The 23,029-nt window shown below is 41.8% G+C and overlaps 1 protein-coding gene across 1 annotated transcript; it reads right to left on the bottom strand.

The window, feature by feature from the left end:
- Positions 1-7,565: 7,565 nt before the first annotated feature.
- On the bottom strand, positions 7,566-18,588 carry RFXAP (regulatory factor X associated protein). Its single transcript, XM_040055254.1, has 4 exons — positions 18,574-18,588; positions 16,694-17,437; positions 14,055-14,162; positions 7,566-12,152 (listed from the first exon to the last, which is right to left on the bottom strand). Exons 1-4 carry the CDS (start codon positions 18,586-18,588, stop codon positions 12,042-12,044), a joined length of 978 nt encoding a protein of 325 aa, XP_039911188.1. The 3' UTR covers positions 7,566-12,041.
- Positions 18,589-23,029: the final 4,441 nt, after the last annotated feature.

The following is a 23,029-nucleotide window of genomic DNA, read 5'->3' as shown; positions in this document are numbered from 1 at the left end:
TTAAGGTTAGGACTGTCTGTATTTAGACTGCTGTGCTGATATCAAAGGTACACCTAAAAGGGACTTGAACTGTGATGCAGAAAAGGGAAATTAAAGAAGCATTGAAGAAGCAAATAATTATCATTCATCTTGGGAACAGAAAGCCCCACACTCAAACGATGCAATGAGAAGGAGATGGGAGTCAGCCATGTCCATTCCCAGTACCGGGCCAGTCCTCAGGATCTGACTGCATTGCTCAGGTCTGACTGAGAGAGCTTTCCTGCCAGTCACTCCATACATCCCCATGGATGGTTTCTCACCTTAGATACAGGCTTCTTCGTTTGCTGAGCTTTTGCCTTGCCTGCAGAGGATGGTGAGGCAGTGTAAGCCACAAACAAGTGAAGGGTGAATCTATGTGCAGAACCTTGTCTGTGTTCCCTCTGTAAGCAGGGAAACCTATTGACCATACCCTAATCCCATTCTTGCAAAACGCTGTTCACTTGGAAACATTTCCTGAAAAGACAGGTGATACTCTTAGCACATTTTGATGGTCTTTCCTTTTGCTGAAAGAGTCAAGTATTATTACTTGCCAGGTGTAACAGTCCACTGAAAATTCTTTTTAATTAAGGGTCAGAAAGAGTGCTAACATCTCCAGTATCATTCCTCCACAGAACACAGTAGAAGTATTAGTGGAAAAAAATGTTTTTCAGAATACTTCTTTTCTTCTCATACAATATCTGGTGCTACATATTTTGCTGTATAATTAGAAGAGGACACCTGAAAAATCTTCTTTTGCATGTATCACACATGCAAAAGGAAATAACATTCACTGGAAAGACAGTTAGTAGCTAACAGTGTTACTTCATTTCAGTGCCTCTTCAGCTGCCTGCAGTATTAGCAGAGCACAGAAGGATAAATTGTTAAGTTTGATCAGTAGCAAGTTTTATAGGAAATTTGTAAGTGCAAAGAACCCTATTCTGTCACCATTTGACATCAGCAGTGTCACTGTGAGATACGAAAAAATTTACAGTCTCCTTCAGCAATGAAATCCAATAATAATAATAATGATAATAATAATGATGATGATAATAATAATGTACAGAAATTCCAGGTGTGCAATTTACTATTTAGCAGACTTTAGAGACATCAGTTTGGAAAAATATATTTTCCTCAGCTCTCTCTGTCATAAGTGATCAGATACTGGTAATGTATTTTGGCATGTTTATTGCCCCTCTTCTTTAGTTGCACCTTTGCTCTAGGATGAGCACCTTTTGATTTTGCTCATCCCTTTTTTTTAAGTAGCTAAGGACAGAGGAAATCACTTCTACTGTCCAGGATCTTGCTCTCTTCCTTATCCTAGATGCTTCCTTGCCTTTTAGGCTGAAACCTCCTTCCCTTTTAATATAGAGAGTATCCTAGGAGTTCCTTTTAGACATTCCCAGCATTTGTCATCTTCCTCACAGAGAGCAAAAGGAAATGTTCTGAGCTGCATCTTCTCTTGGGCAGCTCCAGAACCCATTTTTCTATCGATGCTGCAGAGAAAAATTGGATAACCCATGAAGAGAAGCAGCTGCTTCTAGAGCATTATTTGTTTCATCACACGGTATTTCAAGTAGTTGAAATACACTGCAATCTGAGTATGCTTGTGTCTTCCCACTGAGTTTAAGGGGAACTCAGGGTCACTAGCTCAAATGCAGACTGCTACACTGGATGTATCCAAAAACAGATGAGGGGAACCCTAATGAAGATGTGGTGACTTTCCCAGCCGAGTAATGATGCTTGCTCAGTAAGTGTTTGTCTGGTTTAATTGGAAGTTGGTAAATTCAGAGCAGTTTTTCATCTCCTTTATGTCTACATTTATAGTAATAATTTTACAAATAGGAATTGGCTTCCATGCAGTCCACACATGCATCTCATTTAAGGCAGTCACCTTAATACTGCCTTACTAGTAAGAAAACAGGCATTTCTGGAGCATGATTCTCCTGACCCATTTAAAACACTTGTATTAGGATGAAATGAATTTCAGGAAATCTAACTTTTTGCTGAAAACCACTATTTCAGTTGTTTCCTTTTTTGGTAGTTTCTGGGGGCTTAGCCCACTGTGCTGTGCAACAGAAGCTGTCTTCATGCATTTATTGCCCTTTCTTTTTGACAAAGTTTCTTTTACAGGCTTCTCTAGTATATGTGAACTGAAATTGGTTAAAAATCCACATTTCTTACAATTTACAGTAATATAACTTTGTATTTCTAATGTCTTCCCTAGTTTGGAAGGAGATGATTTCTGCCGAAAAGTCTTCATGAACCTTTAAACCTGTAGTCAATTTAAGGTCTTTATAAATGTACTACTCATTAATACTCAAGCTTTGGTGATAGTCTTCCTGAGAGATTTAAAACCACTTACAGCAAGACTACTTAGTTGAAGGCAGATTTTTAAAATGTTTTTTTTTGAGTCATCAACAGTTCATAGCCTCTTAAAAGTTTCTGTGGAGGAGTACCATGCATCAGCAGGCAGCGGTGGGAGTCTAATGAGGTAGAGGCATAAAAGCACACTCAGCATGGTATGTAGACCATTTGTTTTCCTATTAAATAGTCGAGAGAAGATGACTTTAGCTGCTGCCAGTTCTTCAGCAGCACCAGTATTAATGTGCTGTTTGCATCCAGGGGTGACAGGAGCAAATCTCACACCCTGACTGCCTGGAGCCATTCCATGGCACTGCTGCTTGGGTGGCTCAGTCCCATCCCCTTGCCTTGGAAAAGCTGCCCAGCTATGGCACAGCAGTGGCTGTAGCATTGTAAGATGCAGCACACGCTTTCCCTCCCCATCAGCGGCTATTCCACCATTGTTTTTACTCCTCATCAGAATGCTTCGCTGAGCTCACTCTGAAACATAAAAGGGGAACTGTGGCCCAAAGTAGCATCAGCTGGAGTTGAGGAAATCCCTTCCATGTCTCCAGCAGGTACTGTGTCAAGAATTTCACCACCCTGAGCAGCCTTCTCCAAGCAGTCTCTGTCTGGAGCAGGGTGTCAGACTTGATGCCATGGTGAGATCCCTTCCAACAGACATTAACTTCTGGGTCTCTGTGGAGATTCAGTGATATCCGGTTGCCACAGGAAGGAGCTCTCTGTTAGCAGCAGTTTCAGGATGAAACATGTTTCTCCTTAGCTATTTTATATTAGTGTTCCCTCAGCATAAAATCAGCACTCCAAACATCTCTTGCTGTAAACATCATCTTCACCACACCCCTCTTAAAATGCAGAAAACAAGGCATTTGTGACTGTAACCTTATCTAATCTGCCCTTGTTCTTCCTGGCTTACAACACCCACCTTTGTCTATCAGCTCTGCAAATCAATCTCACCAGTGACTAAGGAGTTGCACGAACAGCAACTGGATTCACAGAGGCAGCTCAGGCAGAGACTTTGCTTCTTGACTGCATGGAAAGAATTAATAAAAAAGCCTGATCAATTTAGGAACTTTAAAGAGGTATCAAGACTAATTTTCTTGAACCAAGACTGCTCTGGTGCAACTGTAACTTTTAGGAATACTTTAGCACTACATAGTGCTCAGCAAAGGAAAGAAACATTACATCCTCTGTACTATTCACCTCTTCCCCTGGCTCCCCATAACCTAACTTAGTACAACCAAAATCAAACACAGCATAAAAAAATCAATGAGTCATAAGATAGAGTAATTAAATACCATTTTTCAAAGTTGAGAAGTGCTCCCCAAACTGTAGATTTATATCATAAGAAGGCCATGTAGTTATAGGACAAGTGGGTAATGGCTTTAACTGAAAGACGGTAGTTTTAGTGAAGATATTAGACAGAAATTCTTTATTGTGAGGGTGGAGACACTGGCACAGGAAAAGTTGTGGATGCCCCATCCTTGGAAGTGTTCAAGGCCAGGTTGTATGGGGCTTTGAGTAACCTGGTTTACAGGAGGGTGTACCTGCCCATAGCAGGAGATTGGAACCTGTTGATAATCTTTAAAGGTCACTTCCAACCCAAACTGTTTGATAATGATGATGTCCCAGATGCCCACCAAGCCAGAAGCAAGACTTCCTTGCTCTGGAGAAACCTGGAGAACAGTCTGTTACTTGAACATCTGAACCCAAGCGCTTCTGAGTGAGTGGAAACCCCACTGAAGGGGCTGAGAAAATTTTTATAGAGGATTTACAGTTGATGGGTGTTCCAGTAGCCAGAAATATCTTGAGATGATGAAGAGACTGAGGAAGAGGAGGGAGCATAGGACCAAATAAGCCCAGTGGTCATCGCTGGAGGTGTTAAAACAGTACTTGCTCGGGCAGCCACTCTGTTCACTAGAGCTTTTTACATTCACATCTGAACTAATTGTCAAGGCCTGTTCCAGGAGCAGCTTGAAGTACCACTCCTTGCTCGGGTTTTTCCTATACACCCAGCCTGGGAGAGTGTGGCAGCTTCCTGATTAAGCCATTCAATATAGTGGGGCAAATGGTGTCCCCTGTGCTCCAGAGTAAACTCTGATTTCATCTGGGAACCACACCTGGAAGATTACCCTCACCACAAGACTAATGAAGAGTTCAGTTTTGGGGCACTCTTCGACACTATGAACACATCCAGTATGTGATCCTCAAAGAAAGATGCAGTCTGAACAGAAGCTGCACAACTGAAAGATATGAACTATATATAGAGAGAGCATCTAACCTGGGAATTGCAACAAACCAGCTCATTTCAAGATAAGGTGGGAAATTGCAGTTCCCAAAGGAAAACAGTCAGCAGGAACCTTCATGAGGACTCCTGACTGTGATATCGTATTTTTAACACTACATAAGGACGGACAAGTGTGCTTCCCTAAGCACAACTAAGAGGTCAAGTTGCCATGAAAAAGTTACCATTTCTGCAAGATACAGGAAACCTGAGTGGGCATTTAATCTTTGTTCAGAAAGAAATTGCTTTGTGTCTCTAGTACACACAGACACTTCTGCATGTTGGGGACCAGCAGAGAACATAGCCTTTGGTTTGTACCCATCATCTACCCATAAGGAAGCTCTGAAACAGCCAGAACAGCCAGAATCCTGTCACGTGTTCACACCACAACTTCTCAGACACTTTGCCCAGGCGTGCCTTAAATTACATTGCCATACTGATGCCACACTTCTCTGCCAGGGAGGTGAGGCACATGAGAAACCTAGCAAGAGAGGACACCTCCACTTGCACCTGGGCCATGCTTGCAAACTTGGTGTCTGTACAGATAACAAATCTAATATGCAGGCCATGTCTCTTACGCAAGGTAGACATAACCACTACGTCCTCCAGAGTCAGCTACTCTTCCATTACAGTCAATGTGAATATTTGCAGCTAATTGTGAACACATTTTAGATCTTCAGCCATAGTGATTTTATTATCCATGGATGCTGCTATTTTATATTCTGTGTTAGTATTCAAATATTGCATATGAATAGCATAGAGTGAAATAGACCAATCAGTTAATAATTTTAAATACAGACCTCATCAGCAAAGAAAAGCTAGAAAAAACTTCGTAAAATCTGACCCCTTGCACTTTCACAGTAGTGAGCAAGCACATCATATTTGAAAGTGTTTTATTTGTTGCTGAAGTGTGTTGTTTTATTAATTCACAGTTATGTCCATGAGAAGCTTTGCAAACAAGAGCAAGGGAACAAACATTATAATGAGCAGAGATAATGTGCATTCAGATAAATTTTCTTCACTTACTCAAGCAATTGGAGTTTTTAATTATTTATGATACTTTTAAAGTACAAGTTAAATGTACCACAGCCTGCTTTCTGCAGATAAGTCAGTGTTAGCAATTCAAACCTTCATTTCATATCACCTCTGAGATATAAATAGGGTTGAGAAGTGAGACAAGAAAGTGAAAAAACAGGCCTTTTTGTGTGGATCAATGAAACCATGAACTTGCAAAGCTCTACGCAAGGGGCTAAAATGATGAATTTGAGCAAGGTATGTTAACTATGGGGTTAACTACGATCTGTCAGTCTGGTGAGAAGAGCACTGTGAGTCATCCATAGATTAACAAGAGTCACTTCTGTCTATGAATAATTCTGCCCTCTGTTTTCCATCAGAAGCAAAGCAAAACATCTGCACTATCCACAAGTATTACTCACGGTTTGTGACATTCTGTAAACCAGCGTAGGTCGCTGTATAAAGAACAATACTTGGGCTTTTGCCTCTGGAGAATGAAAAATCGCAGACACAGCTTCAGGAGTGCGAGCGATCCGAGCAGCTCGGAGTCCTCCAGCCAGCCCGAGACTACGCTATTCCACGCCGTGTCGTACCAAGAAGGATGGAATGACTGCTAACCAAGGAGACACTTTCACAAGCATTCCTCCTGCTGCACTTGATTTGAGGCATTCTGAAGACAACACATTTGGTCTGAACAATACACTTTTTAACGCACTCCACTTCCTTTGGCCGGAATTATTCTATTGTAAAAGGGATTATTCACGTCTTGTGTTTTACTGTTAATAAAGATATTTCTGTTTTAAGAGCTCCTTCCCTTGTTGTCTCCCATTCTTCTCTTATAAAGAGATTGGCTGTAGGTCCCAGTATGACCACAAGTGACTTTGGGAACTGGAGCATTTAGAAAGCCTTCATTCATACAAATCAATCTTAGGGAAGAGGAATCAGTAATTGCACTAAGTCAGCATTGGGATGCTCGACACAAGAAAATGCATTGAAAATTAATTCAGCATAAAATCTCCATGTAGAGTATATGTGGTAGACTTGATGATTCAAGAGGATGGTTCAGTTTTCCTTTGATAGGGACAGTTCTGATCTGACAGGCAGTCAATGAACAGTGATGCTGCCCTGTGACAGAAGCCTTCCCTCTGGACCAGACTGACACTAGTGGAAAGACAGACTTTCCACCGTACAGCTGCAGAGCTCTCGAACTGCTCAAGGACAAAGAGAAATATGGTAAGAACGTACTCTTACAGAAGTGTCGTGTTTTCATCTTCCTAAAATTCGGATTTTCAGCAGTAACAGAAGGGACTAGGCAACTTAATGGGCATTGGAGCTACACAGACAGCACTGGTTTGGAAATTCCATCCAGTCTTCTACCTGAACAGAAGAGTGCTGCTACCAGCACATCTCCCAGTGTCTGCACCACCCTGATGGTGCTGCTTCCACAGACTACCATAAATACACGATAGGTGAGCTGCACTCTACTGAACACCTCTATGCATAGCTTCAGCAACTTCCATTTGACATAAACAACTTGTTAAGCACTGTCTTAAACACTCTGTGCCAATTTTCTGCCCTGAGGGTTTGGATTTTTTAAAAGTTTAATCAGCTCTGTCCACCCAAATGAGCTGTTCACCTTTTGTAAATTGACCATTTAAAACAAAATCAAATACATTATTCTACAAATTTTGACGATTATGTTTTCACATATACTCTTACACACTGAAAAGTAACCTGATTTTATTTTAGTCTAAAATTACTTTCTATAACAAGACCTTGAAGCACAAAATATCATCTAGTCAGAACTGGAAGAAAAGCCCATAGAAATTTATCAAAACAAAAAGGAACATACTTTTTTTTTTAAAGAAAACCCAAAGATTTTACTCACTTATTGGTCCTGAACTGTTTATACAAAGATTTTCAAGTTCTTTTTTAAAGAACAACTTACACAATACTAAATACAATAAATCCCTACAGAAAAAGTTTTGTACATACAAAAAGCACAGCTTGTAAAAACCCATAAGACTAACAAATACTGCTGAAGAGATATTATTTAGTGGATCAAACTGTTGCAATATAAAAGCAGTACTTGATAATAATCACCTAACCCATTCGGATAACCTCTACTCAGAAATGTGGACTAATACGAAACTATTTTTATAAATAAAACATGGGACTTAACACTTACATAATATAGTGGTTGGATTCTTAACCCAATCAATTGCAAGTTCATTTTAATTGGCTGAAAACCTGTGAAGTCTAGCACTGCAGCTGATTAGAGATCTGTTGTCTTAATAAAAGAATTTTAACTATACCTTTTTGAGAAGACTAGATTTTGAATTATTTACTATTATGAGTTAAAAGCTTTAAAATTTAATTTAATTTCATCACTTAAAATTAGTGGTATTCTAATCTGTAATTAAGTTATATTTCACATATAAGAAGTTAGTATTTTCAAATAACTCCATATAACAAGGTCCAACTCCCAGTTTCATACTTTTCACCCAATACTTTTTAAAGCTTTTTGCCATTTATCACTTTAGGAACTTTTAAATGCAAATTCTTTTACATGCAATGCACAATGATGCATTTCAAACCTGCTCAGCTCGAAGGTAATTAACAAATCACCAAACTGCTGGATTGACTTCTTGATGGCATGTTGTCTTTGCCTTTAGTGCAAGGTTCTACAGGACATAAATTTCTCATATCCCTGAGCAATTTCTGTTAGGTAATGCCATTAGACTGGCTCAGCTTCAGAACTTTGTTTCACAATGTCCACAGAAAATAACTGACTTCCATCAATGATTGTCATCAGACTGACTTGTTTAACTGTAAATGTTTATATAGAAAAATCTTAATTTATTATAACTTTGGTAGGAAAAGGGTGTACATCTAAACACTGCTACAATTAACAGATTTTTATTTACAAATATTAAAATTAAGGTTTAAAAATAATTGGAAAAGACTTCTCCAGATTTCAAAGGAAACATCCCCAGAACAGATCACTCAGCCAATGCTACATGGAGTAAGAAGATAGCATTGATTACATAAGCTCAACTGGGAATTCTGGGAAAAAATCATGGACTGGCCAGAATGCAAAGATTTTGGAGCATTGCCAGAGAAAGAGATTTGTGCACAAGAAGCACCCCCACATAACAAGTTACCAGAAGATGAAAGAGGCTATGGCCTATTTAGTCATGCATCCTGCTGTGTGGCAGGAAACCATCAGAGGTGGAGGAGTCATTGAGGCTGCTGAAGGAGCAGGAGAGTCAAGCCAGTTTGCAGAGGTGAAAGCCATCCAAACTAGCCCTACAGACTGCTGAACGCGAAAAGTGACCTGTCTCTCTCTTGACTCCTGGTGGTGGTTAATGCCCTATGGGGTGGCTGCAAAAATGGAAGACCAATTGACAATGCAGGGATCTGGGCTGGACTGCACCTGCACTGGGGCAGGACATCAGTGCACAGGTCAAAAACATGCCTTGAAAAGTACATCAGGTAGATGTTTACATGCCCAAAAACTACAGCACTAAAGAACGTCAAAACAATGAAGAGGTAGATAAGTTATAACCCGATGGGGCCATGAATCATCAGCTGTAACAGACAGATGGGCTCACCATCCAGGGGTGGACCTGACCATGGAGGCCATTGCACAGACCATCCATGAATAAGAAGCATGTACTGCAATCATCCAAGCCAATGAAGCAGACTTTCCCTGGAATAGAGGAATAGAGGGCAGCAGCCGGGCTTTCGGTATGGGGAGGCCTGGAAAACTGGACCACTGCCATGAACATGCCAAGGCAAGTGTTACATACTCACTGTGGAGGAGGCAACAACTGGCTGGCTGGCAACATACCCTGTAAACCATTGCCACTGCTCGAGACACCATCCCAGGTCTTGAGAGACACATTTTGTGTCAATACAATACCCTAGAAAAAATTGAATCAGACAATGGGACTAATTTTAAAAATAATCTAATAAACTCTTGGGCAAAAAACCATGGCATTGAATGGATATCGCATCCCTTATCACCCATAAGCCTCTGAAAAGATTCTGTGGTATAACAGACTGCTGAAGACTAAGCTAAGAGTGTTAGGTAATGGGGCATGGAAGAATTGAGATGTAAATTTAACAGAAGCCACTTGGCTGGTTAACACCAGGTGATCTGCAAACCTCCCTGGTCCTGCACACACAAAACCCCTACACACAGGGGGAGGAGACAAGGTCCCTGTACTACACAGGGGAAGTGGCTGGAAAAATCAGGGTGGATTTCTCTCCCTATAGGAAAAGGCAAACCTATTTATGGGATTGTCTTTGCTCAAATACCTGGGTGCAAGTGGTGGGTAGTTGTGGAAAGATGTAGGAAGACAAGATAGAGGTAGTGCTGAAGGCAATCTTGCCCCCAGTACATTGCAGTTGTGTTAATTACCCAAGAGTGGGAACAGCCTTGCCCTCACAGCTGTGGGTGTGATAAAGAGTGAATTGGCAGCTGCAGTCAGTTGGAGTCTAGTGGTCATGCTGCGAGGAGGCAGCGAAGGAGGAAGCCGAGCTGTACGCGAGTTAATAAGCTGCATACGAGTTAGCGCTGCCTGCAAGAACAGAGAGGGAAAGAGCCAGAGCTGATTGGAGCTGCCCATAGGATTGCAACAGAGAAATGGTATGACTTTTAAAAAACAAGGTGCTGATGATTGAAGCCTTCTGAAGTTTTATTGAAGCACTCTGAGTCTCGTGGCCGACTCAGCTGCAACAGGTAATGCAGAGGGAGGGTGAGACTTGGTGTGTGCTCCAAGGAGATTTAACCTTTGCGGGGGGGAAATAACTTGTGGTATAAGTTGTATGTTGCAAAAGTAAAGCAGCTAAAATGACGTGAACTGATGAAGTATGAATTTTGTGAGGAATAAAGACAGTGGGAGGCACAGAGCCAATGCTATTGCCCAATAATTAAGTGTGCTGCTTCTCCTGTCCTGAGCACCTATCTTGATGGAATCTAGCCCAAGTCATGGCCTGATTTTGGACATCTGGAGGGGTGGAGGATACTCTTGAGATGGGAAAATAATATCTATCTGTGAAAACACAGGGTAATGAAAATTTCTGCATCTCCAGCCAAAGTCAACCCATCACAGCCCCTCTGCTCTGATCTGTGAAACCCCATCTGGTGGACTGCATCCAGCTCTGGAACCTAAGACATAGGAAGGACATCCACCTGTTACAGCAAATCCAGAGTGGGTCAGAAGTTGATTAGAGGGACAGATGACCTCTCCTACAAGGAAAGGCTGAGAGAATTGGGATTGTTCAGCCTGGAAAAGAAGAAGCTTCGCCTAACTGCCGCCTTCCTTTACCTGAAGGGAGCCTACAGGAAAGATGGGAGAGGGATTTTTTACAAGGGCATGTAGGGACAGGGAAGGAGGAATGGGTTCACACTGTAAGAGAGTAGGTTTAAATTAGATTTTAGGAAGAAATTCTTCCCTGTGAAGTGGTCAAGCACTGGAACAGGTTGCTCAGAGAAGCTGGGTATGTATATGCCCTCCCTGGGAAGCACTCAAGGCCAGGGGGGACGGAGCTCTGAGCAACCTGGCCTTATGAAAGGTGTCCCTGTTCACAGCAGGGGAGTTGGAACTTGATGATCTTTCAAGGTCCCTTACAACAGATGAGGAATACATCTAGTGCAGGTGCTGATTTGTAAGCTGCAGTTAGAGATGCAGATTGAGATGCAAATTGAGCTCTGAGTGGGACTGAAGACAGGAGGCAGTGAACTGTCAACTCTTTGCATAACTAAACACAAGAAGATGAGTGGCTAGCCAGGTGAATGGACACAGGGACATGGCAGGAATGCAAGACTCAGGAGGAAGAGTGAGGCTTGCCATAGACTGTGATGGTATAAAACCCCAGGAGTTCCTTTGTCTGAGATCCCTCCTCAGAGGCATCAGCCCACACTGTTTCTGTATTATTACACTGCTAATAAATTGCTTTATGGAACAAGGTGTCTGAGACCTGGGGTCTGACTTTGAGCTGGGTGTGCAGGGAGTCAAGTGGAGCACCTGTCAGATCACTGGAGCTACCCACAGTGAAGGAGCTTTGATCCCAGAAATTCAAGTCTCTGGCACTGGGAGAGTGACTGTCAGAGAATCTCTTGAATGGTCAGACTGGGAAGCTTCCATAACACAACCCAGGCCATTCTATGATTCACTCACAAGTTTGCAGACACCCAAGCAGCTCAAAACCTCAAAAGTGCAAACAAGAAACAAATACGTAACAACGGCAACTTCCATTTTTGTTTAAACATTGAGATTCTTTGTATTTATACAAAACACAGATCCTGTCCCTGCATCAGCACTAGATGCATCTGCAGATCGTTGATCGTCCTTTATTACCCAGGTGCTCCTTGGAACTGCTGCTGTCTCTGTTCCAAAGCTTGTTGACTTAACAGTTGCTGTTGTTTCTGAAGAAACTGCACTACTTCTGGGCTTCTGAGTAGGGACTGAAAGAGAGAGAAAGTGAACTTTACTTCACAAAACTCACATACATTAAATAGCTACCATAGTAATATTTTTCCATTACATGAATTTGCTCATTATCCACTGCTGTTGCTTAATAGCACAAAAACCCTGTAAGTATGGCAAACAGGAGTAATCTAATGACATATTAGAACTGAAACATCTTTCAATTGCGCTTTAGTTCTACAGTTGTGCTTCAACTGAAATAATTTCTACATTTCTCAATACAGCTAGCTCAAAAACAGTTTAATAAATTAATAAAATATTGTAATCCTGCAGCAAAGCTCATGTGCCTGTCAGAGTTCAAGCATCGGGACTACGCCCATAGCACATATTTCAGTTTTAGGCAGTCCTGTGAGGAGCAGAGAGTTGGACTCAATGACCCTTGTGGGTGCCTTCCAACTCAAGATACTCTATGATTTTTCACTGACTGTCCAGAATTTCCCAACATTTCAAAACAGCAGTCCATCCACAGGGAATGAGCTCCTCTGCATTCAATCAAAAGACAAAAGTATCTAGAAGTATTTGCATCTGGCTCCTGGCCTGAAGAGTTGCAGCCTGTAATCCAACTCTGGTTATTTACTCTCATTCCTGCACAGTGGCAGCACAAGTGATTGTAAGGTCAAATGGCAAATAAGGTTGGGAATTGAGCCTTCCAAAAATTAATACAGGAAAAGGGTTGTTTTTCAGCGGAATGAATTCCCTAGATGCTTGCTCATTATCCAGGGTCACTTCAGTGATATAACCAGAGGTACTGAAACTTCAGGTCAGATGAGAGAAGCAAGAACCAGATGAAGGAGAATCTGAATTTCAGATACACTGAAAGGAATCCTGCGTTGTTAAATAGCCTTGACATAACTAGTGCAAAAGCACTGAACATCTGTTATAAGAGCTTCTGGTTGCTGCAGTTCTATAAAAAAATAATGTTTCATTTGTAAGATATCTTTCAAATTTAACTGAAAGTCACATCAATAGAAACAGACAGGAAAGGGGACAGCAAGCCAGTAAGTGGAGCATGAAGAACAAGATAATATGAAAGTATGAAAACATGAACTACTCCATAGTTCATTACTTGTTTTCCTCATAAAAAATGAAAACTTATGAATAGTCCTCTACTTTTTAAATACAATCACTAAAAAAGTGCTATCATTGAGAAAGAATTATCAAGAAATATATCTAGGTAGCTTTATACTTAAGACTGACATGATGTTTCTTTTAAGACTTTCCAAATTTCTGAACAAGCACAACAGCACTATAATGAGTACTGTTATATTGTGTTGCACAGGTAACAGAGAGAAGACAAACAGTCCCAATAGATTTTGAAGAACAGGGACTGCAAAAACATGCAACAAAGAAAGTTGTAAAGAAGAAGCTGAACAAACTGTAGGTACTAAATTATTTCCCTGCACTGCTAAAGGAGCTTAACTTGTTAAAGGAGAAACCAGTGTTTAAAAAACTTAGAGATGCCATTCATGCAGTCTGAAAATATTATAAATCACACTGTTTGCTTAGTTTGCTTTATCAACACACATATACACAACTTTAAGTCTGATACATTGACAACTTCTTTACTGTGTTGTGTTTTAGCTTACATCAGACTTAAAAGTCCATTCATTGTTCTACCTAAGGCTTTGGTTTAACAAGCTAAAACCATCTCAGTTATACTGTAGGCACTATTTACCCTAAAGAAACCACCACACCTGTTATTATCAAAACTTCAGATCATTAAATTCAGTCATCTTAGTATTCTTCACAGAGAGGCTGATGCACCCATCACTGAATGATGCTTATTAAACTGATTTTCTTTTTTCACAATAGAGACAGGTAAACATTGCTACACTGCCTTTATTTATTTGAGCTCAAAACCTCTTGAAAACAAGACTTACCAGCCTCTTTTTATTCAATACTTGTTCTAAAAGAGTAGGTCGTGCCGGGCGATCTCCAATGGATCCTGATCTCTGCTTTGTAACAGACACTGAACCTTCAACGCTATCCTGCACATGACAGGAAACAAAAACAAAGGGGAGGTCAGACTATAAACCCTGATACAGCAATACACAGAAAATCCCAAGAGTAAAGAACATTTGCATCCTTAATCTGGAAAGGACAGTAACAGCACAGGAATGGAAATCTATCTATTCAAGACCTGGCCTCTTCTTTCTACCTCCTTTCACTGTTTCACCAGCAAGAGTGAAGCAATGCAGCTGAGTTAGCCTTCCACACCGCAACGCTAAAAAAGTTACCAAGGCTAGTTAATGGCTTCAGTTTATTTGATTGCATTTCTTAAAAATGAAGTAATTCACAACAGGTCAGGGTCCAGCTTGTGAAAATGAATGATGAAATGAATGAATTTACCATCTGTAATTAGGCAGGAATGACAATAATTCTTGTAGTACCAAAACAAAACATACTTCAGAACGCTCTGATGAACTTGCCAAAGCCACAGTCTTATTTTTTTTTTTCCCCCCAAGTTTATTCTGTTCCCTGTACAATCACCTGTCATCTGAATTAGACATCCTAATTCTAATTAGACTCTACAATCTGCTCTAAGGAAAACATGAAAGGTTTGGAAAATTTCAACTAATGCTGAACCCTATGTGTATTACATCCAAAACATACTGACACTTCCATTTACCTGAAAGGGTTCAAAAGCACGGACAACAAAAAACTATCCCAGTATCTTCTATCTTTCACTTCTGTCCACAGAAGTGAAAAAGGAAACTTCAACTAGGAACTTCTACTGCAAATGGCCTTACTTAACACCACTGCAAAAAAAGGTATGTTTAGCACTAAATACCCTGCTTTCTTATGCAAGTTCAGGCCCCGATTTCCTCATATTCAAAGCAACCTGCACTCGCACAAGCTGGGAAAAGAAAACCCACCCTCTTCCAACATGCAATAATCACTATTTCATCCTACAGATCAAAGTTTTAACCCATCACAACATGAAATGCAGCATTTTTACCCTCCTCCCATACTGCCCCCTTTTCTGAACCAGCACTAGTAATTGTGTAGACACATCACGAAGCAAGCAAGATGAACTATCAGGGAAGGAAGAGAGAAGAGGGAAAGTCATGCTGGTATGTAAATCTAGAATTCACTCTCCTCTTGAATAATGTGTGCAGCTTCTCTGACCTTACTGAAAAAAGAGGTAGCTACTAGAATTAGAAAAGGCTCACAAAACAGCAAGGATGATGAAAGTGCGTAACTTTTCCCTTGGAAACAAGAATGCTATGCCTTTTCAATCTGAGAAGGAAAAAAACTTAGCAAGCCTTCCAAGTAAGTATCACAAACACAAGAGGAATTGTTCTAATGTAAACACTATCTGGCAAATTAGGTTGACACCAACAAGATTCAAAAACAAGGTGAGTATTCACACCAGGTAGCAGACCTGAAGAAACTATCAAAATGAAAGAGGCTCAGAGTTCACAAGGGTTCAACAAAAATCCAAAACACTATATGGAACACATATCACTTATAGTTACAGAATACATCAGGAAAACCTCAGCAAGTCCTTGAACTGAAAGAGAAGGTGAGAGAATATTCCCTAGCAGTATCATGTACACTCCCCCTTTTTAAAGCACCTGCCTCACGGCTTTTACAGACATACAAAAGAAGATTCTTTTGTGTGACACCCGGTTTGGTTACTATTATATTTAAATGAAGAAAAAGAGAAACAGGAAAATTTGTTGGTGGTCAGTTTTCAGCTAGATCAGTTCCCAGTCACACGACTCCAGACACAGCTGTGACGATATAAAAGGGTTGCTTTTAGGAGGAGTGCCAGCTAAGATTCTTTTTTCTTCATGCAATCACTATTTTACACCTGCCCCTCTGAACATAAACCACACAGCACCTTCAAGTGTAAAACTATTTCCCTTTATCTGTCTCATCTAAATACAAGATCTGAAACACCAACTCTGTACAAGTGACCATCAGAGAAGTGTGTGGTCCTAGCTGAGTCCACAAACTGTAGGAAAAAGAATATTTAAAAAGTTGAATGTTACCATCAGTTTTCCCACTGATAGTATTTCCCCATGTAAGCAATACACACAAGCTTATGCAAGTTAAGTATGAACTAGCAGTGGTCAAAATATTTACCTGTCATTTAATATAAAAGCAATAACCTGAAGAACCTACACAACTTATTTTTATACACCTGATACCCAATGGCATTTGTGACTTTAAAACCCCACACTTCAGCACCAGCTGAGAAACAAGTCTGACATCTCTCTTAGATCGAGACTTTCCTACCGCGGGGAAAAAAGCTACGCTGCAAGCGAAGCATCTTCTAGCGACATTTCTTTACTTGGAATCTTCTGGTATAGCTGTAAGCTTCTACAATTTGTGTCACAGCTGAAAGCAAACGGAGTTTGCACTGGCAAACAGGAGGAAGCGCGAGCTGCAGGACGGCCCTACACTTCTTCCCTTTCCTCCGGCCGTCTGGCAGAACGCGGCTCTCCAGGGAAGCCGCTGTTCCCAGGGTCGGCGCGGCACCCGAGCGCGGTCCGGCCGCGCCCCGCCTCACCTCGGCCCGCGGGCCGCCCCCCGCGGCCGCCGCCCCGCCGCCCCCCAGGGCCTGGTCGCTCTTCTTGCGCTTGTACTTGTCCTTGTAGATCTTGTTGCGGTGCCGCTTGCACATCCAGGGCTTGCGCTGCTTCACCACCTGCGTGGTGGTCTCGCTGCAGCCCTCGTACGTGCAGCTCTTGCACTCGCCGCCCGCAGCCGCTTCGCCGCTCGCAGTCGCCGCCACCTCCTCCTCCTCCAGCTCCTCCAGGCTGGCCGTGCTCTCGCCGCCCGCCGCCTCGGCCTCCTCCTCCCCCACCTCGACCTCGCCGGCGGCCCCCAGCTCGTAGAACACCATGAGGCCGCCGCTAGCGGAGGGCGGCAGCTGCGGGTCGGCGCTGGGCTGCAGCACCACCCCCGCCGCCCCGGCCGCCGCCTCCTCGCCGCCGCCCGGCTGCATCACAAGCAGCGTCAGCTGCTGCTGCGGCGGCGACGAGGAGGAGGAGGAGGAAGAAGCGGAGGAGGTGGGAGCGGCGGCGGGGCTGTCCCGCAGGGCGGCGGGGCTGTCCTGCAGCGCGGCGGTGCCCGGCCCGGCCCGGCCCGGCCGGTCCCCGAGCGCGCCGCTCCCGCGCCGCCCGCGCGTAGGCGCCGCGCGCACCGCGCACGCGCCCCGGCCGCCCTCAGGGGAGGGGCTCCGGTAATGGCGGCCCCGCCCCGGGGGCGCCGTGAGGGAGCCGGCGTGGGGGCGGCACCGGCGGCTGGAGCCCTTGTGGCCGTGTTAGAACCGCCCGTGCGGTTCGGCCCCGGGTGGTAGATGCTCGAAAGGAGCGATGGAAGTCAGCGGGTCTGCAAGCAGTCAGAAAGTTTTAGTAACATATTACACGCTTGGAGTGGGAATTGGTTTGTTAGTCCTTGACCTACTGCGTAAGAACACGGTAGTGGGTTTTGGGTATAGGGACAGGGTGAAAGGAAAGAGAGAAAAGCTGAATTAAAGAGGGAGTAGTCTCTGGTCAGAGAGAGGAAAAGAACAAAGAGAATTTGAGAAGAGAAGAGAAGAGAAGAGAAGAGAAGAGAAGAGAAGAGAAGAGAAGAGAAGAGAAGAGAAGAGAAGAGAAGAGAAGAGAAGAGAAGAGAAGAGAGAAGAGCTCCCCAGACTTGGAGGGGGGTACCTTTCCATGGACAGGTTTCCTGCTTTTTATGCAAATTAATTATCTTGCACAATCTGTTCTTTCAGATCTTTTGGGAAATAGCTCAGAGGGCTGCGAGGGACTTGGATGGTCTTGATCTCCTCCCACACATCTTGCCCTCATTCCTGTTCTTGTGTGATACTGTTGTGCTCATCTCCAGGAACTACAAGGCTGTTTGTCCTGGAAAAGTGCTGCCCTCACTCTGCATGGCCCCCATCTTCAGCCACATCTTGTTCTTTCTTACAGTGTTAACACCAGCAGTCCTTGTCTGCCAGTGCAAACAATCCTTGGTGGGCTCCATGGCTATCCAGCTATGGTTTTTGAGATGTACACAATATCCCATTATCTTCTGGGATTCTACACCCTTTCTACCTGTTCAGCCTCCTGTCCTAATGTGGTCATGTGAGAGCTGTCCAGTCCCAAGCCTTCCTGACACTGATCTTCACAAGTGCTGTCTCTAGGCTGTACTTGCACCCTTGCTCTTCATCCACCGTCACTTGTGAGTGCACATACAGGGATGCAGTGTGGCTTCCCCCACACAGACTTTGTGTTGCCTCTAGTGACTGCCCACGGGGCTGTCAGCATGCTGCTCCTTGTCCTTTCTTCCTTTGGGTATCAATTCTCTCCTTGGGTTTCTTCTGCATGGCTGCAGAGAAATCCCACTGACTTCCATCTCCTTGATCACCTGCTGTTGGCCTCCCTTTATTTGTCTTACCTCCTCACTTTCCATGGGTTCTTGCCTTTCTCATTGCACCCAGCAGTTCATCCAATATTAAAGGACACTGCCGACTCCATTAATTCCCTGGCAATTACTACAGCTCCCTTTTCCTGTCACTAAGATAAATGATTATGCTGTTTGCAGTTGTAGCCATTCTGTTTCACCCTCAATCTTGTCATAATACACCTCTATCTCATTTGTCAAAATGGTTAATGATGGGTATAGTCCCAGAAAAATTTCAGTGAACTGAGTAATTCTGTCCTCATTGCCTTTGACCAAACAGTCATGGCTGAGATGACCACCAGCTCCAGTTAAACTGGAATTACAGACTATTTTAGTCAGTGAAGACTTTCCCCACATCTGCTTCAAATTCTTTCATCTCTGTTACAGCTGTGCTGGGACAACTTACCAGAAGCTTTCTTTAGGACTCAGCCTTGATCTGTGTCAGTAGTGAAACGTACAAAAATTACACATAGCCTTGTTTTCCTCCTGCTTCTTTACTATTTTGATGTCATCACAAAATATTTGGGGACTTTTTCACATTAAAGGTCCATTGAAATAATTTTATTTTGTTTCCTTTGCTTTAAATGCATCTCGAAATAATGTTTTCCTAAAATTCTAAGTTCTCCTGACATTAATTAAAATAAAAAATCCGAAGTAATAATGAATCAAATCACATTTTTCTCCAGCCACACTCCCTGTGTGTATATACATGATAACTAATTAAAAGAAACAGGAAAGTGATAACCTTTAAATTCCAGGAAGAGTTGTTTGGGACCTTCATTCCCTTCTGTGAAGCCCTACTGAGACAGCAGGATTAGGCATGACCTACAGGCACTGACCAACAGACCAAAGCAGTCAAAGACTACATGAGACAATTATTCATGGAATTAAGGTTTCCAGCCAAATGCTCTGCTGAAAACTTCCTCTCCTGTAGAATAAATTCAATTCTACCTTAGACACTCTGGTAACACATGGGGATTTCATTGGAAACTATGCCTGGAAGCATACTTCAACTCCATGGTTCTCGTTTTCCTCTTCTGAAGAACAAAAAGTAACGAAAAGCCACAGAAAACTAACAGTATATTGCAAAGATATTGAAGGGGTGAATTAATTAGTGAATCAATTTTACATTTATTGAGTCTATTACTGTATTGGAATGTGAAGCATTATCCTTTTTTTTTTTTTTTTTTTACCCCAGAACCTTGCAATCTTCTTGCTTGAGGGCATAGAAATACACACAGGTAGTAAATTAGTGACAGCTAACAAAGCAAGTCTTTCTTAAAAAGCTGCTACTGGTGTTCTTCTCTTCTGCCTGGTTTGCTCAGAAAGGAGAAACACTCTGATGGAAAAGAAATCTAAAAATGTAGTTGTTTTCTTGAGCTGCACTTCTGTTGTACATCTGGTTGTTGGAGAAGGAAGGTCATGTTTGGAAAATTTAATCATCAATCTGTCCATCATTTCTATCCAGCCAGGTGCAGTCACACCTCATGTTTTGTACTCCCAGGTGCAATTTAAAGGAGACGACAAATACAATTAATGAAATGTAATAAGTTCATTTGTTCTTAGGCTGACATCTCTAAATAAAATTTTAAATAGATTCTCTGATTTTCTGCTCTCTCTTCATTTGTGTTTGTGAAATAGTTCATTTTAATGTTCTAGATTTCTGTACTAGTTCTCAACATCAAGTTCTTAGTTGTCTCAGAAACAACATGTTTTAAAAAAACAGATACAGGTTAAGATGCAGAAAGGACATAGTCATGGAAGAAGATGATTTGCCCTGCTTACAAACCAAGATAGTACTAATGATTATAGCTGAGATAATATTTTTAAATTATTAAAGTTACTTTAGCACTCTTCTATAAGGGATGATATGAATTTTGTTCAGTTAATATGTCTGTGTGTCTACCTATCTATCTGTCTTGTCTTTTACACAGAAGTGCATTCGCCTTTATCATGTGCTGTAAGAGCACAGGCCATACTAAGAACTTCTGTGAGACATGGGACTCTAAAATTCATACATCCACTGTTGTGATACCCCTACAAACATAATCTACATGCAAAGTATCTTATAACCTTATTGCTTTTGGCTGTTTATCATAAAATTAACAGCTCAAGTCAAGGAGAGAATTTGGGTTTTTAAAATAGAAATGAGTGGTACTTGAAAGATAGACATGAATGCATGAAGACTGCTGGAGGAAGCTGAGAACTAATAGTTTTTAAAATGTATTTCTTTAGAAACATGTCGTTTGATGAGGGAATCCAAATGCAAGTGTATAGTGAAGCGAGATTTTTCTGCTTTGTTGTACCTTGTACTGCTTAGCCAACTCCCCATTTATTCTTCCTACTTGCTCTTGATGCTCAAGCCAAATTGCAGAGTGATACAGTCATGGAAAGATTCAAAAGCTCAGCAGTCTGAAAACAAATCTGCCCTCAGAGGAAGGTGAAGCTTAGAGTGATCAATGTGCTCACTGATACAAATGGCCAGGTGCCAATGAGTGATGAAGTCTTATCACAAATAGTAATGCAAGGATGTTTAAGCTACTGTAATCAGTCTGTTAAAGCTTGCTTTTCAGCTAGGTGTACAAAAATTTGATGGCAATTTCATCAAATCTTGTAAACATCTCTCTTTGCACTGTTCAAGTATACAAAATTAGTGTAATCAGGAACTCATTAAGCTTTATATATTGCAGACAAATTTATTTATGCAATCGTAGAAATAAAAAAACTACCTAAATGGAAGTTTGGTTTCCATTATGATATATATACTGGTTTTAGTATATGTATGACAAAAACGGCCATTAGAAATAGACTTCTTTCCCCAGGCCCCTCTTATTTTACATGGTTACCTTTGTCCTATGACAGCAGAAAAATTAAAGATAAATAATAAATTTATGTTGAAAGAAAACCTCCCCTTCCATATATTTACACATAATTAGACATGAAAAATCAGCTTTTTAATAAAATTAAAATTCACACTATAATAAAATGAATCCAAAATAGACATGAATAAAAGTGTGCAGGGCAGGCATTACCTGACACTGGAGAGTTATTAGCCCTGTTCCCTCCTCAGTTTTAGTTACTGGAGCACTACTAAATTTCAAAACAGTGGTTCTTTGATGCTGTTTTAAATTTCTGAAGTAAAACTTAACTGCAGACCATTTTGTCAGTCTAGGTGACTTCCATTCACAGTGAATGGATCGCATTTATTGCTTTTAGCCTCTGAGTAGGATCAGTGTCATTCTGGATGTTGTCCCCCCATGCAGAGCCAACATCCTTGGACATGTCCTGAGCTGTCTCCTAGTCTCTGTGAGTTGTTATGTATACCTTCATGGTATGGAACACCTTGTGAGCACCTTGGCAGAGGTCAGCATTGCTAATTTTAATTATTACTGTTTCACAGGATGATTCCCTCTCAATCTAAATTGTTGAATTCAAGCCAACTTTAAAATAATATTTCTCTCCTTATAACCAAGAAACCATGAATAACAGAAACTTGCTTACTGTAGAAAAAGTAGGCATAGTCACTATGCAATGAAGCAGTAAATCTCAAAAATGGGATAAATTTGCAAAAATAAAAAGAAAAAGCAGTAAGCTCAGTTTTAGACTATGGAACATTCTCTTGCGGTAGAAGTATGGAGAGCTTTGCGTATTAAGTTAAAACTAGATGGAAGCAGAGCTCTGGATAAGGAAAGCAATCCTCTCCTGGCAGGGAAATATGTCACATTAGCTGCTCTGTCCATTGCCAACAGCTGTGGCTGCCAAATACAAGTAATTCATACCTGTGTCTGAATATCGACATCTTTTCCTTCCTATCTTATAACAACTGATAACATTAATCGTGTGTTCTGGCCTTTGTGCTGACATTCATAGAATCATAGGACAGTTTGTGTTGGAAGGGACCTTACAGATCACCTAGTTCCAATTTCCCTGCCATGGACAGAGACACCTTCCTCTAGACCAGGTTGCTCAAAATGCCATCCAATATTTGCCTTGAACACTTCCAGGGCTGGGGCATCCACAAGTTCTCTGGGTAACCTGTCTCACCACCTTTGTGTTGGATGCCGTACTTTAGGTGGGGTCCCACAAGAGAGGAGTAGTGGGGCAGAATTCCCTTCCTTGACCTGATGGCCAACCCCCTTTTGGTGCAACCCAGGATATGATTTTTGGGCTGGGAGAAAACACTGCCAGGTCTTGTTGAGGTTCTCACCAGGCACTCTGTTTCATGATCTGAGGGAGTCACACCTTGGGGTCTCTCACCAACTTCTTCACAGGTTGTGTTTTGAGTAATCTTTTATCACTTTAATCAAGCAGGGAAGTATCTTCTGTATAGTTCTCATAAGTATGTTTTGCATGTCATTTCAAGCAAAAGTTGGAAGATTTACCTTTACTTTTGGCATAGTTATCTGGACAGCAAAATTTATATTTTCTATTTTTGGCTTAATGCCACACA

This window comes from Hirundo rustica, chromosome 2 (assembly GCF_015227805.2).
Source record: "Hirundo rustica isolate bHirRus1 chromosome 2, bHirRus1.pri.v3, whole genome shotgun sequence".
NCBI classification, from domain to species: domain Eukaryota; kingdom Metazoa; phylum Chordata; class Aves; order Passeriformes; family Hirundinidae; genus Hirundo; species Hirundo rustica.
The sequence above is the reverse complement of the archived record's forward strand: the minus strand, read 5'-3'. Positions and strand labels throughout refer to the sequence as shown.

Coding starts and splice junctions, on each gene's coding strand:
- RFXAP (XM_040055254.1), bottom strand. Junction 14,163..16,693: donor GGGGCGGCCCGCGGGCCGAG/GTGAGGCGGGGC, acceptor TGTCATGTGCAG/GATAGCGTTGAAGGTTCAGT. Junction 12,153..14,054: donor TATTGAATAAAAAGAGGCTG/GTAAGTCTTGTT, acceptor TCTCTCTTTCAG/TCCCTACTCAGAAGCCCAGA.